Source organism: Tenrec ecaudatus, chromosome 5 (assembly GCF_050624435.1).
Source record: "Tenrec ecaudatus isolate mTenEca1 chromosome 5, mTenEca1.hap1, whole genome shotgun sequence".
NCBI lineage: Eukaryota > Metazoa > Chordata > Mammalia > Afrosoricida > Tenrecidae > Tenrec > Tenrec ecaudatus.
Window position 1 is genome coordinate 157,329,889 of NC_134534.1, and position 18,474 is coordinate 157,348,362.

General features: G+C 41.6%; 1 protein-coding gene across 4 annotated transcripts in view; it reads left to right on the forward strand.

The window, feature by feature from the left end:
• Positions 1–18,474, forward strand: part of DIP2C (disco interacting protein 2 homolog C) — a 521,839-nt gene that overhangs the window by 409,716 nt on the left and 93,649 nt on the right. For all 4 annotated transcript variants that reach the window (XM_075550143.1, XM_075550144.1, XM_075550145.1 and 1 more), the window contains 2 exons: positions 1,147–1,256; positions 2,762–2,842. In XM_075550143.1, coding sequence (XP_075406258.1) covers positions 1,147–1,256; positions 2,762–2,842 — 191 coding nt within the window. The remainder of the gene's footprint in view (positions 1–1,146; positions 1,257–2,761; positions 2,843–18,474) is intronic.

Consider the following 18,474-nt stretch of genomic DNA (forward strand, 5'->3'; position numbering starts at 1 on the left):
ACACATACTCATATTCTCGCATAATGAGAGATTCTCCTGGAATTTCTATCCCTTTCCTATTAAATATGTGCCTTGATTTATATACATGTGTCTACTGAATAAAAAGAACAAGCAATGCTATTTTGAGGAGCATGGTATGGGGGGTGGTGACACTCAGTGTTTTTTTGCAGCCAGCATTTCTGTAGTTCTTTAGGAAAATTCTTTTGTATAAAAAATCCCCCAAAACACTGTCAGAAAAGATTCTCTCCCTTTCTCTTTCAAAATATTTTCATAAACTGGGAAAAGAGCATTGTAAAGTAAGTGGATAGCAGTTGAATGAAAACTAGTTTTAATTTTCTACCAGTCTTTTAGCCTATCCTAGCACCGTTTACTCTGGGCCTGGCAGGGACAGAACCCCTTTTCAGTCAATGGTACATCTGCATAAGTGCTTCTTTTCTTATCTCTTCAGTAGTATTTCCCCTGAATATGCCTCACGCATTGCTTATCACAGATGTACAGTGTTTCATGCTTATGGACAGCACTCAGTCTGTCATGGAGAACAACACCAGGGAACAAGAACATGCCTAATCCACAATTACACATTTTCAGTAGCTGATTTGTCTTTGTTATTACTTTTGGTAATCACTAGTGTGAAATGTGGTAACATGCTTTGAGGTCACACTAAGTAGGAAATGAAGGCAGTGGGCTTCGAAGGATAACAGGGGAACGGGACATGTGGTGAAAATACTGTTTCGGCTTAGCCCTTACGGAGCCCTGATGGTGGACTGGTTGCGCACTCACTGCTGTCCGAAAGCTGGCCATTTGTGTCCACCCAGCCCGTCTGTGGCCGAAAGGCCTGGGGCTCTGCCTCGGTAAAGACAGTGCCAAGAAACCTCTGTGGGAGAGTTCTGCGTCCCTTGCAATTGCTAACCCATCGTTCCCCATAGCAGCACAACCAGATAGCCCTTGATAGAAGCTGTTTTTATTAGCCATGGTTATCATTTTAGCAATGTCCTTTGTTAGAACCCTGTTCTAATTGTATTTATTAAAATTCAAATCTTTTGAAGAATTCCCTGGAGTATACACTTAACCTCGGTGGAAAGTTGTGCTTTTAAGATAGACTTTCAGGTTCATTTTCCTCACCTGAATGCTTCACTTTCCTTCCAGAAATTGGTCCTGCCTCTGTGATGGTGGGGAACCTGGTCTCTGGGAAGAGAATTGCCCAAGCTAGTGGCAGGGATCTCGGTCAGATAGAAGACAATGACCAGGCCCGGAAGGTAAGCAGCTGAGATGTTAGACCTCAATAGCATGCTCCTCTTGACTGCTCTCTAGTGAGAATGCTGTATTACTGCACATGATTGTTCTCCTGTTTTCTTAGCGCTGTCAATTCATTACATACGAGGGGGGTTCCAAAAATTCATGGAAAGATAGACTTAAAAGACAATGAAATTTTTCCAGGGGTTCTTTTTTGAAGCCCCCTTGTTCTTCATGCGTGATCTCTTGATTCAGGGAGAAACATTAATAATTTAAGTGATAATATATGTACATTCAGTATACAGTATTCATGCCAGCACACTAATGGGCATGTCATTTTATAGCCCCACGGCTAGCATTAGAAAACGAAGAAGCTGTGTCCTTATCCTGTGCCGTGTTCCCTACACGCACTTGTCTCCTGATCCTTGTCAATCCTGATTGGAAATCCACACTGCCTCACCATTGCCCTGGTATGAAGCTTCAGCCCCTTGGTTGGTCTTCGGAGAGAACAATGAAACCTGTGTGCAAAACACAGGTGTGCAATCCAGATGTCTTTAAGGCAACGTTAAGAGCAGTAGACGACATTTCTAAGCCCCCTTCCACAATATTGTGCACACTGTCATGTGTAGGCGAGCGTTTCCATTATTCACAGAAGAACTTGAGAACACCGAGACTAACCGCAAGTGGTCCCATCCTGTATTTACAACTATTAAGAGTGACAAAAGTCAACGATTTGAAATATTACTCGAAAAGGAGAAAAACAAAAGAAATATTTCTCAATTGTTGATCTATAGCTGTAAGTGAATCCAATGCACTTCTTCAGGTTCCTCAACTACATAGTTATCTCCATTAATAAACTGAATTAAATGTTATCGTGACATTAGTTCTGTATTCAAGATAAAAAAGTAGGGCTGTCTTTTTATTATATACTGAATCAATACAATACAGATCATCTGGGCCGTTTACAATATTATTTAGTGATAGTAGGGAGTTACAATTCTAGAAAGACGGCACATTCTGTAGAGCCCATTTTAAAATATCAGACTAGAACTGATTCTCCCACTGCACCTCCCAAAAGTCATCAGTGCACTTTCTGGAAAAGCCAGAAAGGAATGTTCTATATTGGCTGCTCCCGTCTGTCAAATAGGAAATGGCGTTCTGCCATCCTTGGGCAGGCGTCTGAAAACTTCCCTTACCAGGAACGCACCACCAGCCGCTTGACTGGAGAGTCTGTCAGTCAGGTGTGATGAATTCCGGCTCGGGGGAACCCAATCACAGGAACTCGCTTTTTCTGCTGAAAATATAGAAGCTGTGAGTCCGATCCAACGAGATGATAGTGGGCTTTTGAGGTCGGGTTTTCATATTTGTCAAAGGTTTTAGTTGAGTATGTGTCCTCCTTTCTCCGGTGTTTTGGTGGAAAGGCACACCATCCTAATGTACTTAAAGCATTTAGGCAAACAATGCTGGTGAAAATCTTGAGAGCATCCCAATTCAAACTCCAGAACCTAATAACTGTGTTTGCTTTCAGTTCCTATTTCTCTCAGAAGTCTTGCAGTGGAGAGCTCAGACCACACCTGACCACATCCTCTACACGTTGCTCAACTGCAGGGTGAGGCATGCTAAGTCCTTCCTTTATGGCTGTTCCTTGTTTCCTTGCACACAAATGCCTTTTTAATGCTATTTTGACTGCTGAGACATTTTCCCATAAGCGTTTGTTTGTTTTTTAATCATTTTATTGAGGGTTTGTACAACTCTTATCACAATCCATCCATCCATTGTGCCAAACACATTTGTACATTTGTCGCCATCATCATTTTCAAAACATGTTCTTTTTACTTGAGCCCGTGGTATCAGCATCATTTTAAAGACTGTATAATGACTTTTATATTTGCATATGTATTAAGTAACCCTGGTGGAGCAATGGTTAAGCACTTGACTGCTAACTGAAAGGCGTTGGTTGGACTCCACCCAGTGTCTCCCTGGAAGAAAAGATTTGGCAATCTTCTCCCTTAAAGATCACAGGCATGAAAACCATATGGGGCAGCTCCACTGTGTTGCATTGTCACCGTGAGTTGAAAATCAATTTAATGGCACGTTACACCAACAAATTTATTGTGTGTATATTTAAACTCTATGTTTGTAATAGTTCCCCCCCCAAAAAATGATGAATGATATCTATAGCAAGGAACAATTGCAGATAAATGAGATATCTATGCTTTTATGGTTATTACTAACTAATATTTTACGAGGCTAGACAGAATTGCAAAGTTCAAGAGTGAAAATTTATTTTTATAAGTATATTTAAAGTTTATACATTATTTTTAGAAACCCAACCTCATAGCCATGCATAGCAGAAGGCTATAAATATACAAAGAAATAGCACTATTAATACAAATTCATTACAAAATCTTAATATTCTGGTTTACTTTTTTACGTATTTAGCTCTAGCCTAAAAAGTGGGGCTAGCTGGAGCAAGAGAGTGGTATAAGAAGCTGCAGGCTCCTGTCTCTTCACAAAAACACCCCAAACCAATTCAAACTCACTGTCATAGAGTCAATTCTGACTCACGTTGATCCTGTAGGACGGGGAGAACTGCTCCAGTGAGTTTCCCAGACTACAATGCTTTATGAGTGCCCCAAACTGCTGACCTTGTGGTGAGCAGCCCACTGCATAAAACAGTACAGCACCAGTGCCCTATCAAGGGGCAAGTGGGAGAGTCTGGCTGAATCAACAGTGGCAGAACCCAGGAAACTAGCCAAGGATCACAGAAACTGAACTATGCTACATCAAGAAAAATATTACAAATAAATTGTATCAAAGCTTTGGTTTTCTACCTCCTGTGCTCCACTCACTCGGACTCAATAGCGATGTCAGAAAATAGCAGCCGCCCTCCCGGGAAGGAAGCTTGACCTCTGGATCTACAGAGGATAGATGAGACTGTGTCCCCCAATCGCTGTATGTGTCTGTTTGCACCTGTCTGAGGAAGGCCAGAAGGACTGAAGCAAGGTGCACACCTTGGTTTAACATGTATCTGAGCTTGCATAGGGCTGAGGGATGGCAGATCGTGAATGACCTCACACTGGGACTTGTGTTAGTCTGTAGGACTGAAGAGTGCAATGAAGTCATATCATCGGTCTCATGAAAGCCGGGAGAGTCTTGGGAGAGTTTCTTGTAGAGTTTGCAGATCTTGTGGAACATCAAGTGCATCAGATATGCTTTATGGGAGTCCCATATGGGAAAAAGTGAGAGAGAGTTGGGCAAAGACTATTTAAAGAAATATTGGAAGAAATGTTCCAAATTTAACCAAAGATATGAATCTAAACATTCAATGAACTTCCAAGTAGGATAAACCCCAAAATATCGCACCAAGACACATTATAATCAAGCTCTCAAAACCAAAGTTAAAGTAAAGCAATTCTTGCAAGGAGAAAGAGAGAGGCAAATTGTTACACAGAAGAGATATCAGAAAGATTGATTTGCCCCCAGAAACAATGTAGGCCAAAATACTGTAGGGCGTGGGTTCTCAACCTTCATACAGTTCCTCATGTGGTGGTGACCCCAAACCCTAAAATGGTTTTCGTTGCTACTTCATAACTAATTTTGTTGCTGTTATGAATTGTAATGTAAACAACTGATATGCGGATATAGTTTCATTGTTACAAAGTGAACATAATGAAAGCATAGTGATTAATCACGAAATTAATATGTTGTGAAATATTTATTTCTAATTCCAAATAAATGAAATTTTGTCTTGAGGCCTGGTGGAGCATGGGTAACCACCTTCATGCCAGGTACTCATGTGGGCGTATCTGCATGTGGGCAGACCCACCTGGAGGAAGATAGAGGAGCAGTATCTCAGTTCCTAAGACCATCAGAAATATGTGTTTGCCGGGTCGCTTGACTCCGAAAGGGATTGCGACCCACAGGTTGAGAACCACTGCTCTAGGGGAATGAGTCACTGGGCCTAGGGCCTCAGGACCATAGTCTCAGGGGACACCAATGTCAATTGACATTAACATTACCCACAAAGAAAATGCTCTACATCCTACTTTGGTAAGTAGATACTGGGTCTTAAGCTTATGTAAAGACATCTAAAGTACAACGTTTGATTGATTTCTCCCTGCCTGGATAGTGTGTGTTAGTCTGGGTAGACTAGAGAAACAAATTCATAGACACTCATGTGTACAAGAAAGAACTTTATATACAAGAGCACTTGAATATTGAGAAAACATACCGGTCAGACCATATCAAGTCCATAAGTCCAATATACCAAACCCATATGTCCGATACCAATCTATAAATTCCTTTTCAGACTCAGGAAGCACATGCAATAACACTGAGTGCAGGACCATCACAGGGCAGTGGGTGGAAAGTCTTGTGGATCCAGTGGCCGTCAAAGCATCTCAGCGCTGGCAGGGTTCTCCACGTGGCTCCTTCAGCTCCAGGGCTCTAATGTAGCTCCATGTGTCTTCTCCACAGGAATGTCCCACAGGGAGTAAGCGTGTGTCGTGCTTTCAGCGTGCTATTTATATCCGGAGCAGCTTCAAATGAGGTCATCAAACTGAGACCTGATTGAAAGGCTAGACTCTACCCCTTCACTCTTGGGTCTCAAATTGACAACAGATTATGTAACTACCACACAGTGATGAAAATTGAAGCCACATGGAAGCAATTAATATAGGGACTAAGGGACCCTGCAAACATCCATGTCCATGACCCTGAAACCAGAACTAGACAGTGTCCATCTCCTCCTAACAACGATTCTGGAAGGGGTCACATTAGAAGGTCTTGGATAGAAGGGGAGAAAAAAGATGGAACAGAACTCAAAATCATTTTTAAAAGACCAGGCTTACTGCTTAGACAGAGGTTGTTGGTTCAACTCCCTGGATTATGGCTGTCAGTCATCCATGCAGTGCTAGAAACGAACCATTCTCATAACCCAGTTTTCAACCCAACAATAGATAGCACTATAAGGGAATCATTAACCCTAGGGAGGTATGCACACCTTAAAATAATCCACAACTTGAAATTAAATGGGCAGCATATACCCAAGGATAAAGTTCAGAAGGATTAGGAATGAAGGAGGAATGGAAGCAGAAAACATAGGGAGGAAGTGACATAAATAAAGTTATGTTGTGGACATTGGAATAAATGTGTTAAAACAAAATGTTTATGAATTCTTGAATGAAAAACTAATTTGCTCTATAAACCTTCACCCAATTCTCAATAAAAAGTTAAAAATTAAAAAAAATTAACTATGAAAGGCTACAATAATGGGATGACATATTTTAAAAGATGAGGGAAATGCCAACCAATAATTTTATATTCAGCAAAACTGTCTTTCAAACTGAGAACAAAATTAAGCCATCCCTAGATTAGCAAAGCTGATGGAATTTGTTACTGTAAGACTTGTCCTACAAGAAAGGCTAAAGGGAGTCCTTCAGGTTAAAATGAATGGAGAAAAATTGGGAAAATGTAAAAAGATCTTCCGTAGTAATTTTGTAGGTGACTATAAAGGAAAGCTTTAGGGAATTTTGTGTTTTCACTCGCTATGTCCTAGATAATTTAAAACCAAATGCATAACAAATGATTATACACTCATTCTTTGGGGAAAACAATGTAGAAGTATGTAATTTGTGGTAATAGTTCAATAAAATGGGAATGGTACAGGAACAAAGTTTTTGTATATTACTGACCTTTTTGGTATGAATTGGAAATGCAATCCCTTTAACTTCCAAAAGACAATATATATTCACAAAAGAAAATGAGAAAGGAATCAAAATAGCTCATCAAAAAATGTCAGCTAACGATAAAAGTTGTATTAAAAGACACAGAGGAAATAACTTTCATATATCTAGAAAACAATAAAATGGCAAATTCTTCCTTAGGAGTTATTGATTTAAATTGGAGCTGACCAAACGAAAGGCAGAGTTCAGGGGAAAAAGTGGGGAGAGGGCACAGAGATTGGCAGAAGAGAGAAGAAAAGATGAGCCAGCTATGTGCTGTCTGCAAGAGACCTACTGTAGATCAAAATAGGCTGGAGGGTTGAAAATAAAACATAGTAAATAATGGAAAGTTGGGTGGATATATTAATGTCAGACAAAATAGCCTAAGTTAAAACCTGCTAAAAGAGACAAAGATTGAGGGAGAGGGGAGCGGGGAGGAAGGGGGAGGAAAAAAAGGCAAATGAGCTGACTCCAGGAACCCAAGTGGAAGGCGAATTTTGAGAATGATGAGGACAACGAATGTATAAGGGTGCTTTACTCAATGTATGTATGTATGGATTGTGATAAGAGTTGTATGAGCCCCAATAAAATGATTTATATATATATATATGGCAAAGAATGATGGTTTAAAAAAACCTTCAATTCTTCAGGAATAGAGTGCAATAATAGATAAATTACTGAAAGTTTAGCAATTTGAAACACAAGTGCGTGTGTGCGTGCTATTCCATGGGAGAAAAGACCTGGCAGGCTGCACCTACAAAGACGAACTCAACCCAAACTCCCTGTCATCAAGTCGATTCCAATGCATAGCAACCGCACAGGGCAGGGTAGAATGCCCCATGGGTGTCTGAGATGGTAAATCTTTATGAGAGCCGAAAGCCTCGTCTCGCTCCCTCAGAGCAGCTGGGGATTGGTCTTACTGGTCTGGTGGGTAATTGTGCATATTGTGACCAATAAGCAACCCACTAAGTGACCATTGCAGGCTACGAAACCCTTTGAAGCCAGCTTTACGCTGTCCTGTGGGGCAGCTCTGAGCCAGAATTAACTCGATGACACACACAGCAACATGAACAACATGCACCTAATAAGACCCAAAATATATGAGGCAAGCTTTGACAGACTTGATGCAGGAATGCAGTTCTACATTAATCGTTGTTAACGAGGCTTGATAGTGCCCGGACTGCCGACTGCAATGCTGGAGTTCCAAGCACACCAGGCAGCAGTGGGTCGTAATCATGGTTGACACCTTCAATGCACCACTTTCGCTAGTGGACAGAACATCAGTAATAGACATATGATTCCATTTTTATGAAGTATGTGGAACAGACGAATGCATAGAGAGAGGTCTGAGTGGTAAACGGAAATTGAGGTGAGGGAAAACTAGGGACAAACACTTAAATGTGGTTAAAATGGCAAAAAAGATTTTGTTACATACATTTTGTTTATCTTATTACTAAATATGTGTTAAAATGTAGGTCTTGGCAATTGTAGGTAACTTTCAAATATACCTCTATGAGAGTGGTTGGGAGAGGAGGTCATAGGGGAGGGAAGTGCCTGGAGAGAAGTTTGACTGGATCAATTTTAAAAACATCTCCAATGCTGTAAACAGCAATTGTACTTCTTTAGAAACTTTGCCTAAGGAAATCAATGGAAAAAATTAAGCTTTACACTTCTAAGATGTTTACTTCTCAAGTACTATAATGCTAGAAGAAGCAAAAGGGGTTCAAATGTAAGACATTAAGTTAACTCAGTTGACTTTAATACCTGTGTGCCACTTTTATATTGTTTATAGCTATTGAATGATACTTTAGAAGATTATGGGTCACAAGGGAAAACTCTGAACATGTATTATTAGATATAAGATCAGATGATAAAGTATAGGTGTAGTTCACTTTTTGTTTTTAAATTAAAACTTTTCTTTCTTTTTAATACTTTTCTCTTTTTTAAATACTTTTATTGGGAGCTCTTATATCTTTTATCACAATCCATACATTCATCCAGTGTGTCAAGCACATTTGCACAAATGCCACCATCATTTTCAAAGCATTCTCTTCCCACTTGAGCCCCTGATATCAGCTCCCCACTTCTTCCCACTCTCTACCCCCTGCCTGCACTCCCTCATAAACCCTTGATAAATTATAGATTATTATTTCCATATCTTACATTGTCCTCTATCACCCCTCACCGACTTTTCTATTGTTTGTCCCCCTGGGAGGGGATTCTAGATGGATCCTTGTGATCAATTCCCTTTTTCTCCCCACCCCACCCCCAATCCTCCTGGTAACTCTACTCTCATTATTGGCCCTTCGGGGTTTATCTGTCCTGGATCCCCTGTGTTCCTGGCTCTTATCTGTAGCAGTGGGCATGCTCTGGTCCAATAATAGTGGGGTGAAGGAAGCACCAAAGAACTAGAGGAAAGTTGTGTGTTTCATTGGTGCTATACTGCACTCTGACTGGCTCCTGTCTTCCCTGTGAACCCTCTGTGAGGGGATGTCCAATTGTCTGCAAATGGGCATTGGGTCTCCACTCCATGCCCCCTCCCCCCATTCACCTTGGGTATGGTTTTTTTCTGGGCCTTAGATGCCTGATATCTGATCCCATCGATACCTCATGATCACACAGGCTGGTATGCTTTTTCTGTGTGGGCTTTGTTGCTTTTCAGCTAGATGGCTGCTTGTTTATCTTTAAGCCTTTAAGACCCCAGACGCTATAGCTTTGGATAGCCAGGCACCATGAGCTTTCTTCACAACATTTGCTTATGCACCCATTTTGTCTTTAGCGATTCTGTCGGGAAGGTGAACATCACAGAATGCTGGATTGTTAGAACAAAGTGTTCTTGTGTTAAGGGAGTACTTGAGTCGAGGCCCAATGTCCATCTGCAACCTTAATTCTTAACATATAGATATGAGTACACAGTTCTAGTCCCCTCTCGTTTTATATATATATATATATATATATATATATATATATATATATATATATATATATATATATATATATATATATATATATATATATATATATATATATATACATATATAATTTCATTTGTACATGCCTATATTTAGGCCTCAATAAATATCCTTTGCCTCCTGGTTCTTTCCTCTGTTTCCTTTTACTTTCCTCTGTCCCACCATCATGTCCAACCTTCATTCAGGTTTAATAATTCCTCACTACTACATTGCCCTTGATTAAGCCCCACTAGGCATCCTGTGACCTTCCTTCCATTGATTATAGTTCACTTGTAGTCTTGTCCACAGGTTGGTTACCACCCCTGTCCCTTCCTTTCTCCTACCTCCTTTTTCCCCCATATCCCCCCAGAACCACTGGTCCCGTTTTTTTCATCTCCAAATCGTTTATCCCACCTGTCTTATCTAGATAGACATGCAGATACATAATAAGTGCAAAACCTGGCAAAGCCAAATAAAACAACAAGGAAGTCAGTACCAACAACACAATAAGAGCAACCAAAACAAATTAACAATAACAAAAGGAAAGCCACTGACAAAAATGGAAAAGCCTATAAATAAGGTCTATTTGTTGGCCTTTACAAGTGTTTTCCAGTCGAGTCTATTGGGGTGCCACACTCTGTCTCCCAAGTCTATTTTTGTTGTTCTCCGGGGGTTTCATCACTCTGCTCCCCCGCTGCTCTGCAGCATGTCCTCAGTGCCTCGCCCCAGCATGATGGGGCAGACCGTGCACTGTTCCCGCACTGTGTCTCCAGGGCTGTCCCCGCAGCGTCATGGTTCAGTGAGGAATGCTGTGTTCCATGATGGGGCCGGCCTTACAGTCCGCCCTGTGCACTGTCTGCTCTGAGCAGAAACATCATCTTTGGTGCTTGGTGGGTCGGGATGTATCCTCCACTCCCTCTCCATCCCTTTTCGTTTCTCTTGTGTGCTCTAATCCGACACACTCCTCTCCCCAAGCTGTAGCCCCAGTGCTGTCCGCTGAAGTGCATTCTTCGGTGGGGGAGGTGGGTGTCCACATAGTTGGGGTTGGGGTTAGGGCCGTCCTCGCAGACATCTCTTTTGTTTCCCGGGTACATGCCAGTATGTTATATTCACGCCTTGGCACATCAGGTTGAAGCTGGTCCTGTGGAGATATAAACAATACCCTCCAGTTGGGTTGGTTAGTACCCTGCTCTCCCTTCCCCCCATCCATGTCTTTTTTTTCTCTTTCTTCCCCCCTTTTATTTAGTTGGCTATTGTATGTATCCCTGGATTGAGTTTGGCCCTTGCCATAGTTGCTGGACCTCAACCCAGGGATGACAAATGCCTTTTCTTATGAATAGAGAAATGACTAAGACATGCAAAATATTAGCAAAGTTCTCTTTGAGGAGATACGTTTTGTGGATGACTTAAATTTTTAAACTTTTTTGTAAACTCAAGTCCATAAAGCACTTTATCATCAGTGCTCCTGTTACTGCTTAGAGCTGCTAATAATAAAAGTAGTTTATAGTAGTAGAGTGAATACAAATGTCAAGAAATGGCAACTGTACACTGTTTACCTGAATTTCTAATTTTGATATTACAATATCAGGACATCTTCCCTTCCAGTTTAGTTTCTATCAATAGCCTCTTATCCTCTTCATAGCATGTACTTATGATCTTGGAACTGACCCTAGTAGACAACTTGTTTACTGTATCTGCTCAAGACCACTCCTCAGAGAGAGTCTGAAAGATAGCACCCAATTCCTTGGATTTCTTTGTAGAGAAAATTCCCAGGTTTTACTACTTCCTATTTGGATATATTTTTTAACCTTGTGCTCAATAGAGGCCAAGGAGAATGAGGGCAACACTCAATGGGATGGATCGATACAACTCCAACCAGAGACTCAGGCGTGTCAGCAATAATGAAGATGGCGTGGGGCTGACGACCTTTACTTTGGTTACATAAACAGCCTGGAGCCATGAGTCAGAGCTGATTCAACAGCTTCTAACAACCAATTTTGTCATCGGACTTAGTTAGCATTGTCTAATGACACTCTTCTCGTACTTCCGTTAGACCTAACCTTCGCCGGACATTTTCTGCTCATATTCAGGCTCAGGAAACCCAGCCAGGACAAACCAGTTATTGTCAAATTGACTCTGACTCACGGTGACTCGGTGTCCCAGAATAGAACTGAGTTCCATAAGATTTCCAATGACTGTGATCTCTTGGAAATGGATCTCAAGGCCTTTCTCCCACCAGGCCTCTCAGTGGGTTCCAACCACAGTCCTTCCGCTTAGTAGTTGAGGGCTTAGCCTATATACCATATTTCATTCACGCTCACAAATGCATAGTAGAAATAAAAGGTTCTTTTGAAGATCCGTTTAGTTACTGTGAGTTGGTACGTTTGAAAGGATCCCTGCCTTACATGTTTCTTCAGTTTTCTTTTATGGATCCTTCTTGAGCCGTTAGAGAGGATGAGATTCCCCTTTTGTAACCTAGGTAACCAGTTCTCCTCCCTCGGCTCATGGGCTGCCGTCATAATTTCTCTCAGAGCACCCTGACTTTGCTCGTGCTTGACGGCCGCATTGGCCTGGAAGCTCTTCACAATTCTGGTCTTTCTCGAAAGTGTCCTCTGGTTCTTTAGCCCCAGGGTCACTTCCATGGTGATGACCCAAACCTCCCATCCTAGTTCTGGCCTCTGTCTCACTCACTCGCCTTCTCAGCCTCCTATCACCTCAGAGCCCTGTAAGCAGCCCAAGAGCACGAGTCCCAGAGGAGCATTGCAGCCTCCCCCCCACCCCCATGGCCGGATACGTGGCTGCACGTATTTGCTGAAGGGGTCATTGTCTGTTCCTAAAGAATCTGAATATGCAAATGCACAGCTTATGAAGTATGTGTAAATCCGCTAGTGATGCTGATTTCATAATGATCTAGATCAGTTCATACACAGTAGGCGCCGTTGGTGGGAGGGCAGTAAAGGTACTCTGACTGAATGTAGTATTGAGAAGTAGCCGGGTGTACATGAGACCGAGCAGGGTGTGCAGTGGTGCCAGAGCTGGGCTGGCTGTGCCATCAGTCTGACCCCGCGTGACATTCCCTACACCCTTGTAGCCATGATCCCTGCGGTCGGAGTCATTTGCGATAGACCCTTAATCTTGTGCAAGATTGTGTTTACTGGAAATGACTCAAGTACCTTAAAACGGACTTGAGCAGGAGCATAAGAGAAAATCACATGGGTGTAAATTGTGGAGATCAGAGGTATGAATACATTCATGTTACTAGCTTATATCAAGGAGAAAGTATAGTCCAAGAATGCCCTCCTCGTTTACATGTGACCTGCTATTTACCAAGGCTGTCTTGTCATGGAGGCAATTCTATCTTAAACCATTTTTTTAAACATGTTATTAGGGGCTCATACAACTCATCACAATCCATACATATACATACATCAATTGTATAAAGCACATCCGTACATTCTTTGCCCTAATCATTTTCAAAGCATTTGCTCTCCACTTAAGCCCTTTGCATCAGGTCCTTTTTTTCCCCTCCCTCCCCGCTACCCCCTCCCTCATGAGCCCTTGAAAATTTATAGATTGTTGTTTTGTCATATCTTGCCCTATCTGGAGTCTCCCTTCCCCCCCTTCTCTGCCGTCCATCTCCCAAGGAGGAGGTCACATGTGGAGCCTTGTAATCAGTTCCCCCTTTCTATCCCACTCGCCCTCCACACCCCTGGTCCTGAAGGTATCGTCCACCCTGGATTCCCTGTGCCTCCGGCTCCTATATGCACCATTTGAAGGATGCCAAGAGTACTTTGAGTTGTAGGATTATTCTCCTATAAGGTCCGGCTTCTTCTTTGGTTCTTGTCTTAGATCTAGGGCAGCAATGACAAAAAAACACAAGTAAATGAGTGGTTTTAACCAGCACACAAACACACACACACACACTCTCTGTCTCTCTGTCTCTCTGTCTCTCTCTCTCTCTCTGTCTCTCTCTCTCTCTCTCTCTCTCTCTGTGTGTGTGTGTGTGTGTGTGTGTGTGTGTGTGTGTGTTTAGCAGTCTAGCTATTTTCATTTAGAACAACGACTCTTGTATCAGAAAAAGACTTTCCCTCCTTATCTGCTTTGGGAAAGTCCCTTGTGTCTCATAAGCTCGGTTCCTTGGTGCCTCAGCATTCTTCACATAGAATGCATCTGTCTTCTCCCATCTAACTGTGTTTCCTTGAGTCTAATTCACTCTTTCTGTATCTTCAAGGTCAATGGTTTAAAACATGCCCTACATGATATGGACTCATACCGTATTCCCAAATGGGATTATATCTACATGTACAGGCGCTGGGGTCTATAAAACATATCCAAGAGGACACAATTCAACAATTCTGTTGCCTCATATTGCTGTTAGGTACCTTGAAGTTGGTTCCTAGGCATGGCACCCTTTTCACAACACAACGACATGCTGCCTGGTCCTGGGGCAGTGGGAGTCAGGCCCCATTTAGTACTTCCAGTCCCAAGGTCAGGGACCTTGAGGTGTTCACATGGTCCATTGTTGTATTGGACTAATTTTCATGCAGCTTTGATTTTCTTTCTCTATCTTCCAGATAGAGGGAGACCCTGAGTAATGTTTTAAACAAAGAAACAAAAACTCTCTGTCACCGAGTTGATGTCAACTCGTGACCCTACAGGACAGAGTGGACTGCCCTGTGAATTCCCGAGACTGTAATTCTTTATGTGAATAGAAAGGACCATCTTTTCCCCAGGGAGCCAGTGGTGGTTTCAAACTTCCAACCTTGCAGTTAGGAGTCCAATTCCTAACTCTCAATATCTCTGTGCCACTGGGGCTCCTTAGTTCCACAGATAGCTGTTTATAAGCTTTTGAAGACCCCGAGCACTGCTCAACAAAGTAGAGTGTCGAACATGTGCTTTGTGGGCTGTCTGATGCCAATTGACCTTGGTCTCTCCGAAGATCATGGTTCTGACCCCGAGACCAGCAACACTTCCATTAAAGCAGCGGCTCTCAACCTGTGGGTCACAACCCCTTTGGAGGTCGAACAACCCTTTCATGGGGGTTGCCTGATTCATAACACTAACACAATGACAGGGATGAAGTAGCAATGAAAATAATTTTATGGCTGGGGGTCAGCATAACACGAGGAACTGTATTAAAGGGTCACAGCATTAGGAAGGTTGAGAACCACTGCATTAAAGTGTATAGTAATGTCTAAGAAGGTTTCACAACTCTGCCCCCTGTATGCTCCACTACATTCATGGATCTGTATGCCTGCAGCAGAGGCACACATGTACAAAAACCCTCTGTCAAATACCTAGATATTCATGAATATACTCCACATTCATTAAGCCGCGTGTCTATCCGTGTGCATACTTATAGATCATTGCTCTTTCAGCAACCACTGTGTCAGTCCATCTCACTGAAGGTCTTCCTCATTTAGTTGACCCTCTATTAAGCTTAATGTCCTTGCTCAGGTACTTCCCACACACACTTATAAGAATGTCTCCAGTTTATTCTTATGGTTATTATAATGCAATTCTCTCTTAAATCAACATCTAGGTCCGTACAGCCGAGTGACGCAAGTCACAGGTGCCATTGAAACACTTGTCGACCCGGCATTCTTAAGTGTGAAAAGGAACAGATGAGATGAATTTTAGTATCACTTTTACTCAGTATCCAGGCTATCTTTCCACATGTGGCGGTGGCTGCATTTTACATGCTTTGTGGCATGACACTGGCACTACATTGGCATTGGTACTACATGGGCATTGGCACTATGGTTGGAGGAATTCTGCCACCTCGTTTTTGCTGTTCTTGATCACAAACTCTTCCGAAATGATTGAACTATTTGGTCCAGAACGATGAGTGATGTTTCTCGGTTTTCCCATCAGTATTTGCTCCTATACTCTTCTCCACGGCCAGTAGAGTAAATAACTATGAGTGGATATGTGAGATTTATAGGAGGAAGTAAGGATTTAATTCACTGTAAGCCATGGGAGATTTACATTCTTGGAATCTGTTTACATACAAAAGAGCATCTGTTATTTTATATTTTAAACAGATACAACATCCAGCATTTTTGTTTAATCTCTTTTTATTAGCTGCTTTTGAAGCACTTCACAATAATGAGAAGTTAACTGTACTAGTTCCATTAACTTTATTTTTCACCTAGTACTTTACAGATAAAGAATAGTTATTTTTTACTTAGTGCCCTTAAAATAGGCCAATGCATTTTAAATAAAAACAACGTTACTTTTGTTTACTTTTTTGAAGTAGAAATTAAGATAAATGTAATTATGATTGTTTCCTTGGGGAGCCATCTTGTTCTCTGAAAAGGAGGATTGGTTTCTTCCCAGTTAATTCCCTTTGTGAATGAAGGAAGACACATGCCTTTTTGAAGGTGAGATTTATTTTTTTCAATAAAATGGCCAACTCCACTTATCTTTTAACTTAAAATAACTTCTTTAGAATTTAACATATAAATCACATTTGGCTTTTCCTCATTGTTTACTATTTTCCCAGATATTCCTTAATTCAATGTAAAACTTTAAATTGCTAACAAAGTTGTAATCATCTGACTAAAATTTTTTTTCTTTAGAATGGGATTTAGTGGATAGGTGCTACCATTCTGTCAAAATACCTCATAAGAACTTTTAAAATAAAGATCAGCCTTAGTGAAGCTGCAGCTTCATAGGTATCTGGGTTCTCAATCGAAAACCGCCACTGTTCCAATGAATGGGGCCGATGGTGCCAGGTAGTGAAATGGTTGCCATGAGAACCACTCATCCATCACTTTACCCTCCCGTAAAAACTAGTACTTTGAAAATTGAAATGTGTAACTGAAAATCAGTGATATTTCTCTTGGATAGAAGGTTGTATTAAGATTGCCAAAAATGAGTGGAAATAAACACTTGCCTAAGATGTTTGATGTGATATGTGGCACATGTTAGACTTTCTATTTGGTGGAGTCATGTCGTATATATTTTTAAGTTATACAAAGTAATTAAAATGGCATGGGCATTCAGACCTGCTGAATTTATATAAATTATATAAATTTTATATAAATTTCTCTTTATGGTATCCGTGGCCTACAGCCCTAGATCAGGGTAAAATAGGAAACCAGGTCCCTCAGTGAATCTCCTTACACTCCTTCCCAGTGTGAGCACCTGGCTGGGCTGAGAGAGATTCTGGTGTTGAAACAGAAGCCGTTTTTTGTTCCAGTGTATCCTTTAAGTGCAAGACAATTGCTGCATGGAGCAGCGGCCTGCGGGCACAGCTTCCATTCCCACAGGAGGGAAACGTGACTGGTGGTGTAAATTGAACGAGGTACCACATTCCAGCACATCACCTCCTTAAGCAGTTTTCGTTTTAGTTCTGGTAATTCGGGTGAAAGTTTACACAGCCCATTGTTTCCCATTCATCAGTGTGTACACATCTTATTGATGATTGTAGTGGCCACCCCCTCCGCTCTTCAGTCACAGCACCTTCCCCTCTGTTCTTCAGTCCCCATTTCCGTTCATCCTTCTTTCCGATCCCTTCCTGATTTTTGAACTTTGTTTGGGGGCACATATTTGCCCACACCGTCATCTAAGAGTGTGACTAGAGGATTTCCTGTCTGTTATCGAATTAACCACCCAAAATGGCAGTGTTCTGAAAAGCATCTCTGGGAAGATTGCTTACGAATCCACTTCACTTTTTTTAAGTAACTGAAAGTAGGGATTTCCATGAACCAGAATGCGAACTGTTTTGAAATACCCTCTTGACTGCTGCTTGTGAGTCATCCAAGCCTCTCAAATGTCATGACCACGCCCCCAATATATATAGTTTACAGTAGGCATTGCTCTGGCAGGAAAACTCTTTATTGATAGAGGATTAGCATCACCTCTCCAGAAGATGGGGAGGAATAGGGTGTGTCCAGAACTTGAACAAACCAGACAGAATACCTGTCATCCAGATGGCATTATGTGAAAACAGGCTTACTGCAGCACTGGGCCACATAGTTGGTGATGGTGTCCAACACCCTCACAGTAAGACCTACCTCAGGGGAAGAGAAAGATGGACCAATAATTAGAGCATTGCCTTTTGTGCATTGCCAATCCCTAATAGTGAAATATAATCTATTTTCTTCAGTAATAATGAGGTTGAGTGCCAACTTTCCATGTTGGAAAGTCTACCACATCCAAGATGGCTAATTTGTCACTCTGTATATTCAATGCCTCCGTCATCTGGTGCTAATGTAACACGAGTCTAGAGTATCATAAGTGGTTGTCTTTAACCAAGAGCAATTTATTCTCCCACAATTTTAACCCCATAATTTGTTAAATTTATGTTGTTAAAATTATGTTAAAAGTCAAAATTCTGAGTGCTGGCTCTAGGGAAAGGCTTTCTCCGATGGTTTCAGAAAATGTCCCCTCTCAGCATTTGTAGGCCAATATTGCTTGTCATCTCTATGTGTCTTGGCATAACTCAATCGCCCCCTGGAGCTAGGAGTTGCACCGTGCAGGCACCTCAGGTCCAAAGGACAAACTCCACTCCTGAGTATTCTTACTTGGCCGTAGGAGTTCATCTGAGCTCTGTGGCT